The following is a 25,243-nucleotide window of genomic DNA, read 5'->3' as shown; positions in this document are numbered from 1 at the left end:
TGTAAGCAGCTGCGATGATAGTGAAACAATAAGACAGTAGAAAAAGATGCATTTTTAAATAAAATCACCTTGATGTGGACATACACTCAGTAAATTTAGTGCTTGTCTGATATACAAAAATGTATGTGACCTGTTACATTCATTTTTTGTACTTGTGCATTCCCAGAGCCCTGTGCCATCATGCCACCACTGGAGTTATTTATGGAGGTGTCCTATGAAGAGAGACGATCCATGCTGTACAGGGACTTAGAAAGAGGAGACATTGTGGTTGGGAGGATCAACAACATTAGAGAATACGGCTTCTTTCTCACTCTGCTGTGCATGGCAGGAGGACTGAAGAGAGACATAGAAGACTTAGAGTTGTCGGTAGGGCTGGTTTTTAAAAAAAAAATTTTCTTATGAATCATGTCACAATTCTTTTAAATAACATTAGTCAGCTATTTTAAATGCAGAAGACTTGTTTTGTCATTTGGTTACACCCTAAATTCCTGAATGAGGTTAAGATCTTGTAAGGAAAGTGTCATGATTGACATGTATGCTATGAATGGTATGAATACTGTGCTATAACTTACATTTTCATACTGCAAATGATCTGCCCTAAAGGCTCAGAGGGAATAATGGGATTGGCAGTTCTCCAGGAATTCACAGAACACTATCTGCGTCAGTGACTTTCCGTCAGTCCCGTGCAACCCTGCACCTGGTGAAATTACCTGAATTTCCCTCAGGATCAATAAAGAATCTATATCTATCTATCTGTTTATCTATCTATCTGCTATCAGATTATGACATTGTAGTGGCCATGAGTTGCAAAACAATTCCTAATAAGTTGATCAGTTTTATAGTGTGATAATTTACATACAAAGAGGAAATTTTTCTCATTTAAATATTAAGTTAACACAATTCAATGTGGGACACATTTTTTACACAATATGATGGATATCCACATGGAGTACTGGTAACAATATTGGTGTAAAAAGCTATTTGAAAAGACTGACAATTGCAGGTTAAGTTTACTATGTGGGAGAGCTTATGTTCTGTGTCTGGGAAGTTTCACAACGGTCTCAGTTGGCTGTCTGGCAGAGTCATAGGATGGACAGGCAGAATTTAGCAGAAGCTTTTGTGGCCAACCTTGGACCAGCCAACCTGCACCACAGAGTCTGTCACTGCTCAGAAGAGGCTGTAGCAGGACACACCAGGCACACAGTGAGAGTAGTTCAGAGTTGCTAGGTAGAAGCATCATATGGAGTGAGTCTGTTGTTGCAGCAGAGGAGTTGGTGTCAGTGGGGTCTGTGCTCGCTGGCCAGGCTCTTTCAGGGGATCAGCAGGGTGTTACCTTAAATAATGTCCTTGTTATAGAGCCTGAGTTTCCTCATTCACGTTTAGCTCAGAATTGATCAAGAAGGGAGTGGTGACCAGGGCAGGGCTACTTTGTTTTTCAGATAGACTTCTTTCATATGATAACCTGATTAATAAATTTTAATATATGCTCCCTGAAATACTTGATATAATTTTGAGCCTAGTTTCCACCTAAGGGTCATGATTTAGCCCAAAAAATAAGACTAAATATTGCATGTATATAGCAATTCTCATTGGGTTTATGCTATTTGTTGCTGCATCTTAAGTGGCAATGGCTAGAATCTCAATTTAAACTCAAACACATTCCCATTACATCTGGGCTACATCTGGTTTATTTTTATTCTTCTGAATGTGTTCTTTCCTTTATGTTCTCAGTGTTTGTGTCACATCAGAGAAATTCCATCCACTGGCAGCCATGATGACCCTCTGTCCTACTACCAGATTGGGGACTTGATCAGAGGTTAGTGTCTAGTTGGCTTTGTCTTAGCCAACAGTGTGTGTGTGCATGCAGGGGGGTCACAGCCAGTGAGCTGTGATAAAGTAAGACTGGGTTTACATGATGTTATTACAGAATATGATCCTGTTTTTCTGAACAAGTTCGATGATCAATCAGTTTTATTTACCAAGTATGCAGCACACTAGGGATTGATCTCAGTAATTTCTCCCACATAAAAGGACAAGACGCAAATACAATCAATTCAGACTTGTCAGTTTAAAACAAAATTTTAAATAGACAGAAAAAAGCCATAAAATAAAAGATAAAAACAATCCATTAAATGTATAAATAAAATATAAACAATTCATTAAACCACAATTCTTGGGACAGTGATTTCTCTCTTTTATCTGGGCTTGTTCAATATGACTGCATCTGGTAGAGTAACCAGTGATTAAATATTTGTGCCTGACATTGACAGACTTATCAGATTGCTCAGATGAAATCCATCTATTTTTTTTAATCCTCCTTAAATGTCAGTTATAGAACAGTGTGACTGTTTCTGCTGTTTTTCTCACTTCAACTCTGACAGAAAAAACAACAACATAATTTTATCCTAAATTCTGCTGTGCTCTGTAGGTGGGGTGAAAGACATTGACCGCTACCAGGAGAAAATCACGGTGTCCCTCCACCAGGCCTCTCTGTCTCCCAGCTTGAAGCACATCAAACTGGGAGTCATTACCCAGGAGGAGTTGCCCATACACTACAGGTAAACAAAACAAGAGGAGGACACGCAGCACTGGACTCTGAAAGAAAACAACCTAACTCTTAGTTTTTCACCTCTCCTTCTCTCTCTTCCCAGTCGTAGTGTTCGTGCAGCCGCTGACTCCAGTGAGACATATGAACACATACTGAGTCGTTGCCATGGTTACCACAACCCCTCTGTTGTGGACTACTTGCTGAAGAAGGTGGGAATTAGTGACACTCACCCACCGTCAATGATGAGAGGACTACAGAGGTAAAATGTCAAGTGGCTGACCTCTTGTTTTCCAACAAATCAAGTCTTTTGATTTCTCTGGCTCACTTAATTGAAAACAAAGGAGTAACAGCTGAAGTATGTCATAGGAATTTTTAATAACTACTTTGGCAATAGCTATCTAATTACTGCTACTTCTCAAAATAAATACCATTTGACGTGCAGTCAGTCACGGGTGCAAGCCAAGCATGTTTCAAAAACAAGGAAACAGGCAACTCCTTTTTTCATCTTTGAGCCATTTTTATAGGAATGTATCCAGTTTTCTGCACAAAATTGCAAGTAGCATTATATAATTTCAGTTATATGCCATGAAACCTGAAAGCTGCTAAATGTTACTTTCCTTAACCACATAGCATAACTAAGACTGTGATTTGAGGGGCACATGGATGACTTTGTCTTTAGCTCAGGTGATTACTGGACCTCTCCAAGATTAAGAATATTTCTGTATTCTTGTGAGTGTTGATATGTCAAGAGAATTTCCCAGGCAAGGAGGAAAAGGAAGCCTACAATGTTGACAGAGGTTCTCTAAAGGTCACTGAAGTTCTCACCTGTACCTCTTTTTCTTCACAGTAAACTTTTCCAAGAGGAAGATTTTGCTTCTGCTATCAGGAAGAAGCAGTCTGCGTCCTGGGCCTTGAAGTGGTAATGCAAAACTTTTAACATTGATCACAGCAAAGACATGGAGGACTCACCTTATTGCTATCTAATTGTGTGACTGATGAAATATTTAACCTTGTGTCTGTTCTTTCTTACTCTGTCTCCTTCTGATTTGATATTAAATATTACCTTTATTTTCCATCCACCATGTCGTCAATCTTTCAGTGTCCGTGCAGGTGTGGACCACTTTAAACACGGACATCATGTGGAAGCCATGAACGAATACAACAAAGCCTTAGAGATTGACACTAATAATGTAGAAGCACTGGTGGCACGGGGAGCTCTGTGAGTTGATTCTTTGAGTAATACAACTTGCTTTTAAAAAATATTTGAGGTTTAGTGTCATGTCTAATACATACAGTGACCTTCTGGAAATGTTTAAAATATTAGACACTTGTGTGTTATATACTCGTGTTTATTTTCACAGGCCATATAATTTAATTATATGAAATGGATAATAAAAAAGCCTGTATGTAAAATTGCCAAAAATGGGTAGCACTGATAAAGAATGCCTTAAAATAGTTTGAAAAAAAAAAAAAAACTATGAAAATATGAGTTATGACTACTTCAGATACCACACCCAGTTCCTGTCTGTGGGTTGGTGCCTGCTCAACACATCACCTTTTATGCCTTTGATTCCTCATGACACACTAACAGGAAGGGAGAGCATTTATGAACTGTATAACAGAAAATGCACTGATCATCCACAGCATTAAGACCACTAACCACTGAAATTTAAATTACAACTTGGGCTTTAAAATCCCTTTGTATGCATTAAAATCTCAGAACATAATGATCACCGTTCACTTGTCATATTTCCTGTGGATAGTATCATTGGATTCTCTTTTTTAAGTTTTTGTTCCCACTGTTTGTTTCCTTCGTTGTTTATTCTCAGGTATGCTAACAAAGGCAGCATCATGAAGGCGATTACAGACTTTGAACTGGCTCTGGAGAGCTGTCCAGATCACCGCAATGCCAAGAAGTACCTCAGTCAGACTCTGGTGGAGAGAGGAAAACAGTAAGCAGTTCTGCACTTTTTCAGATGTGGGTGTAAGTCACACATGTAAAAGTCTCATGTATTAACCTTCAAGTCTCCAGTAAGTCCCAGGTTACTGTGGTGAGAATCAAGCAAGCCTCTACTGTAAGTCAAGCAAATCACATATCAGGTTGTACAAAACGATGACAGCAGTGCTGTTTTGGGAGCATCAAATAGTCTGTTTTTTTTCCACAATAGAAAGGAGGTCAGTGTGTCGATGGGGCTGGTTACCAGACTTTAAAATGAATTGCTATGCAGTAACATTCATTACCTCTTTTACTCAGGTCTGTTGCTTTTTCTTTGTGTGTGCGTAGGTTTGAAGGACAGGAGAAACTGGTAACAGCAGAAGGAATGTATAGGAGAGCACTTTCTCTGGATGACTCAAACCCTGAGGCACAGGAGGCTCTGCACAAGATCACAGACACTATACAGGTGAGTGGGCCACAACACACACAAAGGGCTCAGCAATGTTGGCATCGTGTGTGTTTTAGGCTTTATTGTTGCACGATAATGGATGTATGAAAGCCTTGTTAAGCCTGTATTTGAATGCAATGATAGGTATGACTACAGACAAACAGACAAAACAGCTGACACAGATTAATAAACATTACTCAGTGTGTTACCTGATCCTTGGTGGCTTTTTGGGCGTATTAGTTTCCAGTATGTCCAGTGCACACAAGCACCTTAGAAGCAGGTATGGAACAGCAGCTCCTTTCATGATGTGTGTGACTGAGGTGAAGTTGGATTAGTTTGTCCTTAATGTGTCTGACGGGTGCCTTGACTGGATTTCCTGTGAATTGTCTGAAAGGATGCATGTTTTTTGCCTTTGTTTCTTCATGAAAAGTGTGTGGGCCGGTTTTTTTTTTTTAAAGCAACTATAATAAATATTTTTTTAACAATAAATCATCATGACCGCTTGTACATGAGAAGTCTCACCCGTAGTGAGAAACTCAGAGGAACATCATCAGACTGTGTAGCTGCCCTCAGCTCTACAGAGCTTCAAAGTGTCTTTCACCTCATCATTTGGGTTTTGTGGCCAGCAGCTTTTCATGCTCGGCATCAAACAGCAGTCAGACACAGTTAGCAACTTGTTAACTAGGACCAGATGTCTATGACCTGCTGTAGTCCAAAAACAGAGTTAACAGATACTTAGATTCATAATGTGGACACAAACACAACTTCAGATGAATGATGATAATAATAATCCTTTTCTGTTGGATGTGTAAACAGGCAGCCAATGTTGCAGGTTTAAATTTGCAGTACTGCTGAGAGGTATGATTTTTACAGTCACGTGTTTGCAGACCAATATTCAGACTCATAACCTCAGTGTTTTATTTATACAGTGGTAAATCTGGCCAAATCTGAGTTTACACTAGAGATGATCATAGACCTCAAATGAAGACACAGGTGTTTGATACAGGCAGCGTGGACGTTATAGCTTGATCATCTGAATCAGTAAAATGTCTGTTGGCTGCCAGCTGAAGGCAGGTTTAAATTCATTCCATTCCACTCTGATCATTAACAAATGATAGCAAGGAATGTATTGTGTTAAACAGGTCTGATCGAAACGTTATGTAATTGGTTCTGCTATGAGCAGCTCCAACATTTCCTTCATCAAAAGTGTTTTTCAGTGTGTACAGTGACTGTTTTGAGCACAGTTTTTTGTGACCTTACCAGTGTCAATGCAGCTCATATTTAAAACCTCAGAATTATTGTGTGTTGATTTGGGACACATCTAGGCTGTGCTATGAGCTCCTCAGACACTGTTAATATGAAATTTGTGCTCCCGACACTGGTATGTAATGCTGATGGAGTGTTTCGTGTATGTGTGTGTCTGCGACCATGGGGCTCTGCCCTTTCACCCTCTGACTGCCACGGCCTTGTCACCTGCCTTGTGGGGGCGAAAAAAATGAACTTGACAACACAAACTCCTCCTCTGGACACTGGTGTGTGCCGGGTCCGAATACGGTAACGTTGCAATCGTCTCTGTCTCAATGGGGCACAAATGTTGTTTTCTCTGCACATCTCTGCCTGCAACTCTCCCCATCTGCTTCTTCACCAACTACCTTGCTCATTGGTCACACCACTTTTTCTGTGGTAACTGTCTCATTCTGTCATCTGTGGTTTGCTATCTATCCTCACGTTTCTCTGTCCTTCCGCACACTTTCCCTTTCCTCCCCATACTTTTTACTCAAACACAAATGACCGAATAAATGAATGACTAAATGCCATATTCGGGGTCTCTGCTGCATGTCTTGGATCATGGTAATTATGTGTTTGAATACGTCTCCGTGGGCTTTTGCCTGCCATTGTGATGCCTTGTCCTGCCTCGCCCGGCAACTAAAGAAATCGATTCGCCTACGAGAGGAAGCGCTGGCTAAGGAGCAGGTCAAAGCTAAGGGCAGCCAGACCAGCGCAGAGAAATTGCGTAAGATCTTGAAAGAGGAGAAGAGGTGAGTTGGTGCTGATTTTTTTTTAAAGGTATGACAGGTAAATATACTGCTAGCAAATGCATTTAAATCATCTTGTAACTTATTAAAAAAAAATCAGCAGTCTGGTCAGTATAAGATGATCAGTGGATGCATTTTCCTCAGGATGAAGAAGAAGCAGAAGAGATCCGCCTCCTCCACTTCCTCCTCGTCTTCTTCCTCCAGGAGCACCTCTTCTTCTTCATCTTCCTTCTCTCACAGGAGGTCAAAAAAGAAGAAGAAGAAGAGGAGGAGGAGATCTGAGCATGGAAATAAACGCCATCGCAGGATCTCCTCAAGGGAGAGCAGGAAGAGTGAAGAGGGTAAGAGAGACACGAAAGAGAAAGATGAGGATGAAGTGGAGTGGTACCCAGCACCTCCCAACACCTCAGCCACCTTTCTCAACCTGAAAGGAGGTCTGGAGTTTGGAGAGAGGCAAGAGGAGGAAGGGAGAAATGCAGAAGATAAAAGGATTTGTCAGCTTTATTCTTTGTCAGCAGCCTCAGAGGATGAAGAGTCCGACTCCTCACGTAGAGAAAGAAAAAGAAAGGACAGCAGGACAAGGAGATGGAAAAACAGTAGAAGTCCAGACAAACAGGAGAAGCGAAGCAGTAGAGAAAGAAGGGATACGAGCAGGGAGAGAGGGAAGAACAATAACAGGAGAGATAGTGACTCCAAGAGAAGAAACTTAGATGAGAACACAAAGCGAAGAGTGTCCTGCTCGTCAGCTGAGTCTGACTATTCAAGGAAATCTAGCTTCCATTCTGAATATTCCAGACACTCTGGTTCTGCTCCCAGGATGAGACACGACTCATCAAAGAGGAGCTCCTTCGATGGAGGTAGGTGTGAGAGCAGAGGCAGGGAGGAAATTTGTGAGGTAGAAGAGAGAGAGAAGGAAAGTATAGAGGGGGGAGCAGCGGAAGAGAACAGCAGGTCAGATAGACACAGCAAGAGATCAGAAAGTGCTGGAAGCCAGAGTGGCTCGACCTCAGCGCCACAGGCGAGGCCTAAAAAAGACCTTCCTGCTAACCTGCTGGACATTTTCAATCAGATTGCACAGTTTGAGAAGGAGAAAGGAGTCAGGCCAAAAAAGTAACTCCCAGAATTTGCCAAACATGACAACTATAAAATGGATGTTTGACCCATGAATTTATTTTCTGGACTACACGTGATAAATGGGTAAATGTTTTTGGAGCTGCAATGTACCGTCATTGTAAATTACCTTTAGTGTTGAAGAAAATGCCATGTCATTTTTGAAAAGTTTTTTATTTTCTAGGTTAAATTTTACAGCCTGTGGTCAGTGGTAGTATTTGCTGAACAAGAGTCGGCCAAATGCATTATAATTTTCATCTGATTGGGTTTAAACTAAAATTTAAAATGACCAAAATAGTATCCTGACTAATGTGAAAACTAGTGTTGTTGTAACTAGTGATTATTAGTGAAATTCAAGAGAACATTTCCCAAGTATTATTGAAAACAGCCTCAAAAAATAATGTATGAGTGAGAGCATCATTGAATACAGATATTACAACTTATAACCTTTCCATTTAGTCATTCTCGTGTTTGTTTTGACACGATTCAGCACATTTAGACATCAGACTTTAACATCTGTTTCATGTTCATCTCAAGTTGAGACTTTTCTCTGTTAAAGAACAAAACTGCCTTATATTTACTGCATTCTGTGCGTTCTGTCTGTGGCTTGTTGAACCTCTTCCCAGACAACCTGACTGTTAGTACTACAGTACTTTTTCTAGCTCTGCTCAATATAGATATTTCAGTTGTATTTTAGCACATCTTTTTCCTGTGGCTATATGAATTCAGTTAATTAAAGGATTTAAACTGAAAACTACCTGTTGTGTCATTTAAGTCCCTGTGAAGTTGTTTCCAACACATTTGTTCTTTTTTTTTTAATTTGAGATGCATCACTACTGTTGTATAAATATTAAAACCACATTACATTTATTACCAGATGCTAATAGTGTTTATCTAGTTCAGCCAACACTTGATAGTGACAGAAAAATCATTATAAAGTGTTTCATATAATACAATATTATTGTGTTGCTGGGCAGGCCAGTGGGGCTCATTTTATCATAAAGTAATGCAGTCTTTAACATTTAGTATAAATTTAAACTTTAATCATGATTTAAAATAACTTGCTTACATTTGCTGAGGTTTTTAATCATTCTTGTCACCATACATGGCATTCAAATAGTATTAGTTTTTAAACAACTAATACAATTGTAACCTGACTACAGTACTAGTGCTGAGTACAGGAGGCTGCTTCTTTAATCAAGGCCAGTGCAAACTGAAAGACACCTGCAGAGACCAGTAACTTGGCATCTTTTCAATAAAAGACGCCATCAACATCCAAGGTCAAACAACATTGCACTGTTAAAAGAGTCAAAGTTTTAAGTTTCAAAAAGCTTGCACGTTCAAGGACACAGTCAGTGGGGATGTAAATGCAACAGTGCTGAAAACCTCCAGTCAAACTTGGTAGTGGAAATATTAAGCTGCAAGGCTGTTTCAGGTGACTTGCACAGGATCATCTACACACCGGCCAGAGAGAAATACCACTGTATTTTGCAGAGGCATGCTGCCCCTTCTGGCTCAGTAATATGTGTGGAAGAGGGTTCATTTTCCACTAGGATATTGATCCTAAATATGCATAGAAGCTCCTCTATTCCAGGCCTGTTTGAAGTCTAAGGATGAGCAAGCACCACTAGCCTTCATGGCTTTCCCTCCACTTACCTGACCTAAACTTTAATAAGGAAAAATTGGCAAAGGCCTAAAGGGGAAACACACAAACATCACACAACACTGATCTGGGAAACTGTTAAAGGGTTGGTTCACGCATGACAAAATCACAATATTGCATATTTTTGGTATCCAGTTATGCAGGTATATATGAGGTGCTAAAACTGGCAACTGGGCTTGAGGTTCTTGATGTTTAACCTCTCTTTCAAAAAGCTTGCAGCTCTGGCTCTCTGTCGTTCTTAAAGGACTTCCTTGTGTGTTTGACAAAGGCCAAGTTGGGGAAACCAGAGGTTTAATCCAATTCCTGTTTATCCACAACTCTGCAAAACTAATAACATTCCCATCATCCTCTGCTGTTCTTTGTGTTTAGTGCAAATTATTAAATGTTGTCATGCTAAGATACTGCATATTATATCTGCTACGCATGCTAGCGTTTTTACTGTAAGCATGTTTGCACAGCTCAGCCTCACAGTCATTTTAAAGAATCTGTTATTAATGTGCACATCTCAAGTACAAATCATGAATTCTGATATACTGGATGGCAGCAAACACTTGAAGGGAAATTGACAACAATCTGGATCTGGAAACCCAAGCTGTTTGCCTGGCTTGATCCTACAAAAGTAAGTGAGAAACCTTTCTTTGGTAGTTTGTTCATGACCTTGATCAGAATGAACTAACAAAAGCTAACAAAACAATCTTCACTCAAGGTGATATTGGAAGGTCATTATCAGCTGAAAACAAGTTTTATGATAACGTCCCAGTTGGCATAAAATAAAATTTGTTCCATTAATTTGAGCACTGTTAGGAAAGTTCCAGAATAAGTGAGTGGGCCCTGAAGGTGAGATAAGTTTTTAGTGATTTGGGTGAACTGACCCTTTAAGTGGTGCTGAAATCATGTGAAGACAAACAGCCACATACAGTATAATGATGTTTCAAACTTTTGTAAGCATTACTTTCCTGACTTAACATATCTTATTTTTAGCCGGTAACACATATAATCTTGACAGTGGATTAAATATGACACTGAATTTTGAGTTTTGGTCCAGGATTTCCTTTTTTCATACATGTTCAAACTAATGCAGTATTGCCCAAAAGAAATGAGATGGTGTAGCACACGTAGTTGTCTTTTATCCCTCAACTCAGCAAATTAAAGCCAAAGTGGCCTTATGGCTTATTGGTGCTTTAAGCTACTTGGTGTCACATATTTGATTTAATAACTGGACACACACACACCAGTGGCAATGCGACCAGCTGTGCATCTTCCTGTGCCAAAGTAGCTTACTTTGGGCTTAGCTGCCAAACCTCCCACTTTCCTCTTCCATCATTACTTGTCCCATCATCAGTGATGCAGCAGGGAGGGTACAAGTCCCAGTCTATCTTGTTAGGGCAGATTAACCGTTGGCAAAGAAGCCTCTTCATCTGTACACACAGACTCCTGATCCTGTCCTTTCTGTCTCAGACGCCTGACATCTTAATCGTTATAAATACAGGCTACAGGAGACGCGGCAGCCATCAAACTGAGTGCTCACTCTGTGCGTCATCATTGCTCCTAAAAAGATGCAGCAGAGGGGTTTTTGGTCCTTGGCAAGACATCACTAGGCACATGGATTATTTGATTCTTCTGGTACCATCATGCGACTTAAAAGTGACTGATATGCCGATTGCAGTCTGATATTGAGTTTTTAGTTTTAATCATCAAACACTAGATAGAGGAGAAAATAGGAAACCAAAATCCGTGGACATTACAGTGAACACCAGCGTCTTCTCATACTGATAATACTTATCTGAATTCTGGTGACCCTTATCTACAGCCTGCACACTTTGTCCAATAAAATATATAGAATATTTTGACATTTAAAAACCAATAATTTTTTTTACTGAGAATTCATAAGGGGAAGTGTTTTAAAAGAGAAATTCCTTTATGAAGTACCTATGAAATTAAGTATTAATAAAGTAAATTAAGTATCACTATTAAGAGCAAAACTGCTTTATTTTTAATGTGCCTTTAGTCACCACAAGTTGAGCCTGAAGTGTAGTCGTCCCTTCTACCTTAGCCATTTTCAGCAGATGTCACAAGAGGAAATAAGATCAGTATTCACAAATCTGATGATAAATTGTTGAATTTGATTTGTTAGGCCTTGCAGTGAGGTTACACAGTGGTGTCACTGAGGCCTTCCTCAGTTTGACCTCATCTTTTTAGTTTCATAGTTTTCATAACTGCATTCACAAACCTACATCACTTACAGTTTTACCAAATGTTTGATTTTAAAAAATTAGTGGTTGAGTGGAATTAGTGATGTTTAACAAAAATACATTCAGTGCACACTACTGTATACATCTAGAAGCTTCGTACACTATTGACATATATCAGATGAACACTAGATGATGCATCATGAATTAGTAACAGTTAGTACTGTAGCATCTGTCCATAGTGTTGTGGTAAAACAGCCTTTTCTGAGTGCACATGTATGTTACTCCTGTTGACTTACAGTTCTGCAGCTCTACACTGGGGGGCAGTGGAACACTGCGGACACCAGTGATGGATTTTGGAGTGTAGAGCACGGTAAACTGCTCCTCACCTACGCTACTGGACCCTTTATTGCCTTTGTTCAAGTAAGAAACTGCATTTTAAATAAATGTACATGGTTGATATTTAGACCCATCTGTGACTGTGGTGTTTAGTGGTTTTGACAAAGATGCAGCCTCAGAAGGAGTACAGGGAGAGTAGCATTATGGTGTTTACAGAGTCATTGCTATGGACACAACTGTTGCTTCGGAGGACTTCCACCTCATACGGTTGGACAAGACTTGGAAAGTGATAAGCCTGGCAGTATTTGTGAATGATGGTGTAATTCTGCTTGCATCACTATTAAGCAGCAAGACTTCTGTAAGGACACCGAACTGTTAGCTGTTACCATGAGGCCTACGCTGACGGAATTCTCACACGTTATTGTTGATAGCTGTTTACGTCCCACTCTCTTCTAATGCCAGTGCTGCCTGTCCTGCACTCAGCTGTGACAGGCTGCAGACACAGCATCCACATAGACTCCTTTATCATCACTGGGGACTTTACCCATGCTTCTCTGTCCTCCACCCTACCCTCCTTCACCCAGTATGTCACCTGCCACACCAGAGACACTAAAATACTGGACCTATTTTATGCCAACACCAAAGAGGCTTATCCCTCATCCCTCCTCCCTCCCCAGGAAAGATCAGTGCACAACCTGGTTAATCTTTTTCGGTGTACAAACCCTTCATGCAAAGAGAACCTGATGTTAGCTGCACAGTGAGCAAATGGTCTAAAGAGACTGAAGAGGCCCTAAAAGACTGTTTCAACACATTTGTGTGCGAAGAACTGTGTGATCCACACGGGGAGGCCTATATTAACTTCTGTGTGGAGAACACTGTAACCATCAGGACTGTTCGGTGCTTCTCCAACAACAGACCATGGATCAACTGTGATATAAAGGCTTTCCTAAAGGAGAAAAAGATCAGGAGATGAGTAGGAGCTGAGAGCTGTGCGAAGGAAACTGAGGGAGAAGATCTGGGAGGGGAAGGCCAGCTACAGGAGGAGGATGGAGGGACAGCTGTAGCAGAACAATGTCGGCAGAGTCTGGAAAGGCCTCAAAGCCATCTCTGGCCACAAGAAGTCCAACTCCCAGGCTGGAGAGGTCCAGAGGTGGGTGACCTAATTCTTTTTCAGTAGATTAGATCATTCTTCGGCCCCTCCCCCTACACATGTTCAACATGAGCCTGAGGCCAGGGAGAGTACCACAGCTGCAGAGAACATCCTGTGTGGTACCGGTGCCAAAGGCGCAGCACCCGAAGGACCTCAACAGCTATACACTGGTGGCACCCGCATCGCACCTGATGAAGACACTGGAGAGACTAGTCCTGGTCCATGTCCGCTCTCTGGTGAGCTCATCTAAGGACCCACTTCAGTTTGCCTACTATCCTTGCATCGGGGTGGATAATGCCATCATCTACCTCTTGCCCTCTCTCACCTGGAGGAGCTAGGGAGCACTGTGAGAATCATGTTCTTAGACTTCTTCAGTGCCTTCAACATCATACAGCTGAGGCTTCTGAGGAACAAGCTGGAGCACAGCTATCAAAATAGATTCTGGACTAACTCATCCACCGACCATAATAATGTACAGTATGTGCAGATGCAAGATTGTGTGTCTGACATGGTTGTCTGCAGCACAGGGGCCCTGCACGGAACCGTCATGTCACTGTTCCTCTTCACCCTGTACACTGCAGATTTCACATAGAGCTCACTGAACTGCCACCTGCAAAAGCTGACTGATGACTCCACGATCGTCGGCCTCGTCACAGATGAGGATGACAGAGAGTACAGAAAACTGAACCAGGACTTTGTGGACTGGTGTCTGTGGAATCACCTCCAGATCAATGCGGGGAACACCAAAGAGCTGGTGGTGGATTTCCGTAGGTGTAGACAGCCCCCTCCAACATGGGTGTACATCCAGGGAACAGACATTAAGAGTGTGGACTGTTATAAGTACCTGGGTGTTCACCTCAACAATAAACTGGAATGGTCAGACCACATTGAGGCACTTTGCAAGAAAGGCCAGAACAGACTCTACCTCCTGAGGGGAGTAAGGTCATCTGGAGTGCAGGGAATACTCCTGAGGACCTTATTTGACACGGTGGTTGCACCAGCCATTTTTAATGGAGTGGTCTGCTGGGTAGCAGCATCTCGACCGCTGGTAGGAAAAGACTAGACAAACTGGTCAAGAGGGCCAGCTCTGTCCTGAGAAGTCCCCTTGACCCGGTGCAGGTGGTGGCTGACAGGAGGGTGTTGGCCAAGCTAACATCCCTACTTGAGGAGGGTGCCTACCCCAAACATGAGACTCTGTTAGCACTGGGCAGCTCTATCAGTGACAGACAGCTTTAGTGCGTGATGGAGTGTTATCTCAGGTCCTTCCTTCCTGCTGCTGTCAGACTGTACAATTACTCACATATGTAGTGGTGGATCAACCATCATGAATTTAGTCTATCCACCTATTAGGCATAAGTAAAAAATGAATGTGTCTTTTAACTATCATAGTAAGTAGCTATCAGGCTATGAGCTGTTTATTGCCTCATGAAGGAGGCCACGGTTTTCTTTCTGTTTACCGCTCCTTCACTCATTCCACAGATAATGCATTTATGACTCATTCAGGGACATGCATAAACACGTTCACGTACACTGCATTTCAGGCAGAGAGACATCTTATCGCTGTCCATTTCTGCAGACCTGAAGGACTTTATTTCTCAGTAAGGTTAAGTCCTGACCCTCCTCCACTGCTGCAATAAGCTGAGAGTGAAAAAGTGGCAGAGAGAAGAAAGAGCTGCAGAAGGAGGGAGAGTGGTGTGACTGCGGGAGGGAAAAGAATAAGAAGACCTTTAGTCCTTGAAGGTGTGGGTCTCTGCGCTGGTTCGGGGGGTCAGCGGTAGCAGCTGTCCTGCTCGACCGACTCTGATGAAGCTGCAGATTCTCACCTTCATGAATCATCCCACTCCATTCTCCTTCTCCTCCTCCTCCTCCTCCTTTTCTTCTACTCCCACCTGGACTCCTTTTCACAAAGAGAGGGGATTCCTCCTCTTAGGCCTCTTTCTTCAGCACTGAGGCAATCAGACTGTTGAACATGTAGAAGGAGATGAGACATTTTAAATTAGTGTTAGGAGAGGGGGAGAGAGAGAGAGTGAAGGGGAAAATTACATTTTTCATTTTCTACAATAAAAGGTACTACATTGAATTCTCGGAGCATGACAATACAGAGGAGTAAGTAATGGAAGGGGAGCGGATGTGGCGTTAGTGGATAATGAGGAATTTAAAGATGCACGCTCCCCTGCTGCCATTCAGTCAGACTCTCACCCTGTTGCTGTCACTGGCCCTCATCTCAGCGCCGTCACAATACACCAGAGAGACTCAGACTTCTTCAGATAATTTCTCTAGTCACCCAGAGCTGGTCTTAAGAGGTTCAGGGCCAGCAAATCAAGAAAAGTACACCGTGATACTATCCTGATAACTCAGTGTTTGTTTACTTGGTAACCAGCACAGTAACCAGGACCGGATTACCAAACAGGCTGAGAAGGCCAATACCCTGGGCCCCCCAGCCATCAAGGGCCTCCAAAGGCCACATTTTTCATTTTGTGCCAGTAGACTGAGAATAATGAGCTCTTCACAGATTTTAATACTGCACTTCTGTAACATTGTGGGGACTTGAAAGAGGTAGATTTTACAAAGAATAATCAACTTTGAGGCCGTCCCTGGTAGGCTAGTGGTTAAGGCGCAGCGCTCTCGCTGCTGCGGCCCGGGTTTGAGTCAGGAAGGGCACCTGGCGTAAAAACACATGCCAAATGTCAACATGTGAGTCGTCAGTGTGATGATTCGCTGTGGCGACCCCTAATACAGGAAAAGCCGAAAGTGACTTTCTTAATCACATTTGAGGCAGTAAAGGCTGAGACATCCTGACTTTTAGGATGTGTTCAGACAGAAAGCAAAGCAGATTTTCTCCTCACATCATAGTTGCTGATTCATTTGGTGTTGACTGACTGGATTAAACGCCCATAGTTCCAGCGGTAAAATCTACTGTCTTGTCACAGGCTGTATCGCAGTGTAGCGGTACACAGGATATACTGTGCATGTATGGGCGAACATTAATTCTTAAACTATATTTGTTGGTGAAGTGAGTCAGCACAATAATATGTCTTCAGGCTTTTTGTTCAGTCTTCACCCTCAGTAGTAATAATAACTATAGCATGTGTAAACTATAGTATATCATTTAGAAACGTGTAGTGACATCATCACAGAGCGCCATAGTAATTTCAACTTCAGAAAGCCTGTCAAGCACAGGAGGGCCCATTTTCACAGGCAGAAATATTCTTCACCGTTCCATCTATTAACACTGTTTTGACATAATTGCTGCTCTGAGAGTGCCTGAAGTGGAGAGTGAACCTCGGTTATTATTATTAGACTCTTAACATCCCCCAGGGGCCTTTTTCCTCCCAGCGAGCAGTCATTAGAAAGCACACACAGCAGGAAGCCCCAAGACAAAACGCAAACAAGTCTGTGCATCATTGTTCTGTGTATCCTCTGAGTTACTCACAGCCTAATGGCATAATGTGTCTCTAATTTCACTGTGTTTTTCTTCATTTCTTACTTTGTATGTACTGGACTGACTGTTTTTGATCTAAAACACCCACAGCTAAAACACCCTTTTTCCCCCATATAATTTTGACAGCTCTACTGTCAGTGTGTGCACCCTCTTCCGTCTTTCCTAGCAGCCAGGCAGTTTTTAATTTCACACACCATGTCATGTCATCTTCAAGTTTTTATTTCCATTCAGTTTAGATTTTTTTTCACCTAATGAGTTCCAGTTTGGGAGTTGTTTTTCCCCCATGCTCTTATTATTGAATCAGAGTGATGAAGAGGCAGGAGTTCAGGCCGAACAGCCAGCCATCACATCACACTTTAGATTGTGAGGATAACAAGGACGAATTTTGTGGAAGTGTTCAAGGCCAAAGTGAGAGCTGAGAGGAATCTGTTGATTTGCTAATAGAGCAGAGGCAGCAGAGAATGTACTGCACCCTGTGTACAAAAACACTCCTGCTCTGACCTCTTTTTATGCTCTCTCCCCTGCTTTCCCAATTTTCATTCTTTCTTCACTTTTTGTCCATGCGTATTTAAATTTTATAGTCACCACTTACAACTGATGTTTTCCAAGCCTTCAGCATTCAGCTGTTACATCCTCAGCTACTCTGAAGATGCAGGGACAAGCACATTGTACACCCGAAGGAAATTTCCCTCCAACAACAAAATTACAGTCGGATACAAAACAAGCACACACGCCCACGTGTACAAATGTTCACTGGAACACACACGTGCAGATAGACACTCATGCAAATCGATGTTCTCACAAAGCTTGCAAATTCCATTACACCATAAAACTCCTCCCAAAAAGGATTTGGGTTAATTTAGTAAACACAGGGTCAGAGCTGCCACAAGAGCTGAGAGGAGGTGAGGTGTGTGTGCACGCATTTCAGTCTAAGTGTGTGGATGTGCACACACTCAGACACACATATGTGTGTGTGAGGAGGAATTGCTGACTGTGTGAAGCAGAGTCCTGGCAGCAGCAGCAGCAGCAGCAGCAGTCTAAGCCCAGCCACTCTCTCCAGAGATAGCGCTTCTTTCTCATTTGCTCTGGCCCTATTTTAATAATAGCTGTGCATAAGTAATTTCTAAAAGGCCAGGCAGGCACATGGGTGCGGGTGGGGGGAAATTAAACTCATTTTATCTGTGAGCAGGTGGATTCCTATTTATCATTAACATGCATAGAATTTGCACAATGTTATTTCTTGCAGCTGCTACTGATGGAACGTCATCCAAATAATGTCGGAGGAGGGTCTGCCCTTTTTTTTTATTGCTTATGCTGGAGTGAAATTCATAGATAAAAGTACTAGGGTTTTTTCTTGCAATTTTCTGCAAACGGAAACTAATTCTGGGAAGCTTCTTATTACAGTGCAGGCTCATTTGGTTTGCATTAAAAGGGGGACAGGAGCGACATTAGGATTTCTGCCAGATTTCCAGGAGATGCTCCAACATTCGCTCTTATATCATTAGTAACCCCCCCCCCCACCCCCCATCCACTTTTTTAAACTCTTTTCCTCTTTTAACTGGCATTAAACAATCTCTACTCATTATTGGCCCAATAATAAAACTGGAATATATTTGACTTCCTGATTTAGATGCTATCAAAAGATTGGAATGTAAATGTGTAATTTTGAAAGCATGATATGGAGGTTAATAATTGCTGGATATTCTTTGTGATATTTTAGCATAATTCAACAGCAGGATTATTTATATTTTTAAAAAAATTAGGATTATGGTTTTTAATTTGCTTTAACATGTTTGAATCTGTTTTCAGTTTGTCCAATCTGGGTTCAAAACCCACCAAAACCTGTTATTACTGTAATTTAGTTCTGTCATCTTGTAAAGTATGTTTTACTTTTAACTTATATATTTATTTTAAAAAAAGTTTTTTTTGTCATGATTTTCATTCATTCCTTGATTAAACAGTTATTTTATCTATAAAACATCACAAACAGTGAAAGAGGCTCCAGGTAGTGGCTTCAAATGTCTAATTTTGTCTGGTCAGCAGTTCAGAACCCAAAGATATTCTGTTTACAATGTTAATAAACAAATAAAAGCAGCAATACTTCATATTTAAGAAACTAAAACTAATGAATGTTTTTTGCATTTTTGGTTAAAAAATGACTTAAACGATGAACCAGTTATTAGAATACAGTAGTGGCAGATTAATCGACTAGTCACTACATTTTTAATATTTACAATCTATTTTAATATTTTTTACCTAAATGTCTGTATGTATTTATATTTCTAAAGCACTTTTAAACCTAGTGCCTTACAGGTATCAAGATTAACATTATTAACAAAGCTCAAGATCAACCCACATGTAACTGACTATATCCCCTTGTCTCACCTCTGCGTCCACAGCCATCTTGCTGTCATGTAGTGGAAGAACATCACACATCACACTTTGCAGAGGGGGATCATGGGAGATACATCTGCAGGCGGGATTAGACTCGCTGTGACCAGTCATTCACACCAGTGTTTATGGCGATGAAGAAGGAGACGATGATGTGTGTGTCTGTCTCCTTTTCTCTCCCCTGACAAATAACAGCATGGCAGCTCATGGCAGCTCCTCAGCTCCTGACAACCAGCCAAGCAGCCAAGCAGGCAGGCAGTCAGCCATTGTTTTATAATGTGTTTCACTCTGCCAGCGCTGATCCTTGCTAAGGTACTTACCACACCATTGTTGTCTAAGTATGCTATTTTCTGGCTGGGCACCTCCACTACAGAATAGGGTGCTTTTTCCCCCTTTCTCCTTCTTTCTTTCTTTCTTTTTTTCTCAAAAGAGAGGTTTGTTACAGTCACCGTCATGCTAATCCTGGTGTGTGATATGTATATGTGTCAACACAGAGAACGAGAGAGGGAGAGAGGGGAGTCTTAACCCAGCAGAGAAATGGTTTGAATGGCACAGTGGCAGATAGACAGGCAAGTCCCGTTCACGCCTTACTGTCCTCCATGACACCAAATTACTGTTTATCAAAATAAGACGAGTAGCATAATGATACTCAAGGAGTGTATCGTCTAATGCATCTTGAATGTGAAGACTTCATGGTATTTGTAGACATGTTCTCCCACCAGTCAGATTGACAGAGCAGATCAGAGGCTGACTTTTAGTTGCTGTGATGATTAATTATTAATTTTTATAAAGTTAAGTGAGAAGACTGATACCACTCTCAGTAGACATGAAAGTATTCCCAGCAGCTTGTTAGCTTAGCTCAGCACAAAGACTGAACAGAAGGAAACAGCTAGCCCGGCTCTGTCCAGTGGCAATGTCTGCCTTCATATTCACTGTGCACATATGAGAGTGGTATCAAGCTTCTCGTGTAGCTTTGAGCATGAAAACAGATAAGAGTATTTCCCAAAAAGTCAACCTATGCCTTTAAAAGTCAATGACCGTCAATGGATCAGCCTTCACAGACTCATGTTGTCCTGCCACAGATGTGTATTTTCTATATTACTGGAGATCCCAAACTGTTGGGCTGAACTGATGCAGCTCAACACCTCTAGAATATCATCATTAAATAAATAAATAAATGTAATGGCGCTCCCATAAAAGACATATGACATTATCGGGTATTATGTGATTAGCTTTTTTTTCCAACCTAAAACGGGGAAACTGTTTGTTAACCAACTTAGTAGCCTGTTGAATGATGCTCAGACAATAACGGCAAACCCTTTTTGTGTTTCCTGTTTGATCAAAGCTGTAGCCAGGATTTTAGACGATTGTTAAAATGCTGTTTTCAGTGACAAGATACAATTCTGGTGTGCCAGTACTCTTTTCATGTATTTGTTGACTGAAACAACAAACAAGAAAAAGAATATTGACGTTAAATACTAGAATCAGCTGTAAAATATAACTCACCAAGACTAATATAACTGGAGAACATAAGTCCAAAAATTCTCAAAGCCAGTGTTGTGGTCAAAGACATTAATGGTTGTGTTAATGCAGCACTGACCACTAAGTAAAACTGCAGCACTTCTCTCAGTTGTGTGATGTATCACTGCACAATCACTTTAATTAATCGCCACACTGAGATCTTTTATTTTCCCATTTCTGGTTAAGTGTGCATATTTCCCTGGGCCTATTCTGACAGTGGAAGAGAAAGTTTGTGGGAGCATTAACAAGCCTAATATGGAAACCCATTTGAACCCTGGTCCTTCACTAAGTAGATTATAAACATTTATTAGAGCATGTTATCATAATATCCTGCACAGCATATTGCAAAACTTCTGTGGGCTAGTTTTCCTCCTGGTGCAGTGGAAGATCATAGTTAATTCAGCAGCGTTATGGTAATGTAGAGGGCCCTATCGGTCCCGGCATCACACATACTAACAAGCTTAGGATAAGCCCCGCCTGGAATGGTATGAGGTTTGAATTTCTGGAACCAGCGCGGTCTCTGCAGCCAAATCTCACTTCAGCAGAAACCAGCGGGGTGATTCCTCTGCTTAAAGAAATTAGTGCTAGTGCATATATATTTTTTGCAAGGAAAGGAGGTTTGGTACATTGCCGGGAAAAAAAATGCACTGTATGTAAAAAAAATAAAAATGTTTTAAGGATGGCAAAAATCATCTTGAGAGGGCTAATCAGCTGGCCACTCTGAAAAGCCTGTAATGTGCATTAAGAGATTTATGCACAGCGCAGAGGTAAAGCCTCGCAACATTGTTGACTCATTTAAAGATGCCAACAACTCAACTTTGTGCACTGTTAACAAATGCAAACGTGTTAAGTTGGTGTACTCTGCACTTCTCCTGTCTCTGTTAATCGCGGTGTATCTGCCATAAGCATGTTATGCCCCAGGGCTCATCAGTACCATGTGATCCCCGGTAGGGCTGGCACTGTGAGACAACATGCTAAATCCTGTTTGTGAGACTCGGCTGCTCTCGGTGCTCAGACTAATCTAACCACCCTCAACTTCCAACACCAACCTGGGGGGAGGAGGAAAGGAGCTGGGCCAGACATTCAGCATTTTCCCCATCAGTTTAAGAAAACAGGGTTGTCTGTGTGTGTCTGGTTGTTTGCTTCTTAGCAAGCATATGATGGGAAAACAACATCATGCTGGAAGACGCCAAATATTTGTATAGGTACTGGCAAGCAGTAAAAATGTAAACAAATGCAAATTACAACTATGAGCAGAAACTGAATTGTTCACAGAGCTGCAGGGTAATTACACAAGGTTTCAACAGTAGTGTAAGTGGCAAGTGCAGTGTCTCCTGCAGAAAACTGGGTAAATAAAGCAAAGAATGAATTTATTATACATGAAAAGGTGGCTAATATAGTGACAGTGATGTCGATTATGTTACCCAACAAAACCTTAATAGTTGCTTTGGACTAACTGCATCAGGACAGTGAGACCACTTTCAAGACTTATAATTCAGACCATCTAAGCATCAGAATCTGCTCCTGATTTCAGTGCTCCAACATACAGGAGATGCTTTGGAGTGAACGGGTCCTCTCAGTTTCTCGAGTGTTGTTTGTGTTGTCAGCCAAGCTCGAATCACAGCACCTGGCAGTGTGCTGGATTAATGTGATCATGTAAAAACTCAAATTTTTTGTGTTCTGCCTCTATAACACAAATGCGACACAAGACAAAACTGATCACTGTAGCTGTTGGATGTCTGAGATGGGAGCGGTGTGTCCTGTTCTGTGTCATTGCCACTGTATGAGAGCCACATGTCACCATTTTAAGAATAAACTTGGGCTGAAATCAATCATTATCAATTAACTCATCTTCTAATTCATTAATTAATGCGTCTACAAATAAAAAAATTGAGTTATACTAATCAACATTTTCTAAAGCCCAAGACATCAGCAAAGCACCAAACAGCCCTAAAACCAAATGACATTTCCAGTGTTATCAAAAGAAAAATTAGCAGTTTCTCACATGCGAGAAGCTGAAGCTATTGTAAAGGATTAATTATCAAAATTGTCACCAGCTAATGTTGTCAATTATTTTATAGACTGCTCAATTATTCATTGAAATTCAGTGTCATAGTCTCTTAATTTGGCTTGAACATTCTTGTACAACATGTAAAAGAAAAACAGCTTTCATCATTCATATGTGAGCATCACAACGCCGTCCAACATTGAATCTGTTCATTGTTGTGGTCATTATCAACTAATGTCACCAAACAATAACCAGTTACCACCAAAACAGAGCAGACAGTGGTTGTTTCCTCAAAGCTTAAGTGAATTAGTATCTGAAACAGTACAGGGCGAGAATAGCTTTCGTTTCATTTATTGAATAGCCTAAAGCCTCCAGTTTGACTTTATGCCGCAGTCTAGATTTTTTATCCACACAGGGAACAGCGAGTGTACTTGCTACTGCATTAGTTTGCATTTTACTGTATGTTCTGTGTCTGCAACAGAGTTTGCCTGCAAACATTAGATATTTGTCTCAGGTAGGTTACACAGATTTATCATGACAGTAAGTAGCAGACCAAGGAGCTGAGGGTGAAGAAGAACTGAAACAGATATAAAGTTAACGTATGCAGTTTGTCTCGCTCTCATTTTCCTTCTCTGTTTTAGCAGCTGTGTCTCTCTTTGTCCCCCGCTGTCTGTCTGTCTTTTCTTTTTCTCTAAATGATAATTCAGAACATCACAGATTTGGCACTTGTAGCAGGTCTCGCAGAAAAATTAATTAATGCAAACTCCAAGTGCTATCAAAATTATACATTTGGAGCTCACGCAGATACAGAGAAAGAGAGCGAGAGAGATGTGAGGACGTTCTGGTCTCATTAAGAGAGCAGGCAGAGTGGAATTAGTCTGAATATAATGACAGGCCACACTATCTCATGTAAAAACAGCCCTGTTTTCCTCTCTCATTCATTGGCACTAGTAATTAGTTTTGGCCCTAAAACTGTCACCCTTTACTCTAGAAAAGGCAGATGTGATTTGAGGTGCAATTTAATCTTGCTTTAATGAAGAACTAATGGACGCATTGCAAATTACTTTTTTCCCCCCAACCCCTTGTGTGATTGAACAGGGGCTTGGGAAAAAAAATCTATTTCCTGCTTTTGAAAAGATCAAGAGTATCTTTGATAATGGTGAGAGCGTCACTGGCAGCTTCACTGCATCAAGCCAACAAGCTCTTTAACTCGAATCACAATTCAGTGGAGGGGAGGCCACAATTAGTGACAAAGCAGAGCGAACGCTGCGGGGCCTGGGCAAGCAGAAAGCCTCTCGGTGCTCCAGGCTCCTTGTTAGAAACAGGCCCTGGAGGTGTCACACAGGAACAATGAGGCCTGATAAATTATCCCCTAAAAAAAAGATGTACTACTAATTTTCAATTACATCTATAATGCATTCCTGATTGGAGAGAGAAATTGGACGTGTGGAGGAGAACAAACAGTCATAGGCTCAATACACCTCTCTCTGTTTGTGACACTGGAGCTTTGCAAAAACATATGATATCTGTAGTGCATTAGCAAAAGATTACACGGTGTTTGATATAGCAGCTCGCTGGTGATTTAGTTCCACAGAGATACAGAGAGAATGAATATTGGTGCCAAATAATATCTCGTCATTACACTTGATTTTTGTCAGAGGATATAATCACGATGAAAAAGATAAAATTGCATTCTTATGTAATTTAGCCAAATTTCAAAAATGATGTTGTTTGGAAAAAGAACATTTGTGCCATCCTCTTTTCAGAAGCAAGAGAAAGGGGGGAGACACTGAAGTGTGTGTGTGTGTGTGTGTGTGTGTGTGAGAGAGAGAGAGAGAGAGCGAGAGAGAGTGAAGTGCCCGTGTGCAGCTCTCTAAACCACTTAAGGGACACTGTGTTTCAAACTGGCATCACTAACGGATGATGTTGTAGAGAATATATCAAGGCCAAATAATAGTCCTTGAAATGGGTGAAAGGAGGTGTGAGAACTGAGGAGGGTCAGACATGTGGAACGTGTATCCGTCTTCCTCTGCTTGTGCATGTTTTTGGCTACAGCAGGAGCAAGGCAGAAAGCCTAATGGGAGTGGGCTTAACTCCTGCACACAGCCTCGCTACATATCTGATTACTGGGACCAGTAATTTTCTTTCCTTAAATAAGGAAGAAATTGGATAGGATGAATGAAATTTGGTTGTCATATTGCAATGATGGTGCAGCAGAGAGATTATGTGTTTCACATAATCGTTCATCATTTCCCAACCAGTGTTCGGGCTTAACATAATGGAATTGGTAAACTGGTTTAAATCAGACGTGAGACAGACTATCAGGCAGACTGCGAGGGGCTGTGTAATGTCTTCAGACCGAGCAGAATATTTTCACCACAGAGCACCACAGAGTACAAATGCTTCAGGAACATACTGTTTTCATCTTATCACAGAGTCAGAATACATCAAAAGACACATCA

General features: G+C 41.2%; 1 protein-coding gene across 8 annotated transcripts in view; it reads left to right on the top strand.

The window, feature by feature from the left end:
* Nucleotides 1–20,240, top strand: part of ttc14 (tetratricopeptide repeat domain 14) — a 21,692-nt gene extending 1,452 nt beyond the window's left edge. For 2 of the 8 annotated variants that reach the window (XM_020617045.1, XM_020617046.1), the window contains exons 4-13: nt 167–366; nt 1,732–1,816; nt 2,429–2,558; nt 2,652–2,807; nt 3,396–3,467; nt 3,648–3,767; nt 4,378–4,500; nt 4,833–4,950; nt 6,865–6,971; nt 7,113–8,831. In XM_020617045.1, the coding sequence (XP_020472701.1) occupies nt 167–366; nt 1,732–1,816; nt 2,429–2,558; nt 2,652–2,807; nt 3,396–3,467; nt 3,648–3,767; nt 4,378–4,500; nt 4,833–4,950; nt 6,865–6,971; nt 7,113–8,082 (2,081 nt within the window). In that variant the 3' untranslated portion in view covers nt 8,083–8,831. The other 6 variants (XR_002276326.1, XR_002276327.1, XM_020617048.1 and 3 more) reach the window with 6 other exon arrangements.
* Nucleotides 20,241–25,243: the final 5,003 nt, after the last annotated feature.

The sequence above is a fragment of the Monopterus albus genome, unplaced genomic scaffold (assembly GCF_001952655.1).
Source record: "Monopterus albus unplaced genomic scaffold, M_albus_1.0 scaffold184.1, whole genome shotgun sequence".
Classification (NCBI taxonomy): domain Eukaryota; kingdom Metazoa; phylum Chordata; class Actinopteri; order Synbranchiformes; family Synbranchidae; genus Monopterus; species Monopterus albus.
Note: the sequence above shows the minus strand (reverse complement) of the source record. Positions and strands in the feature narration are given on the sequence as shown.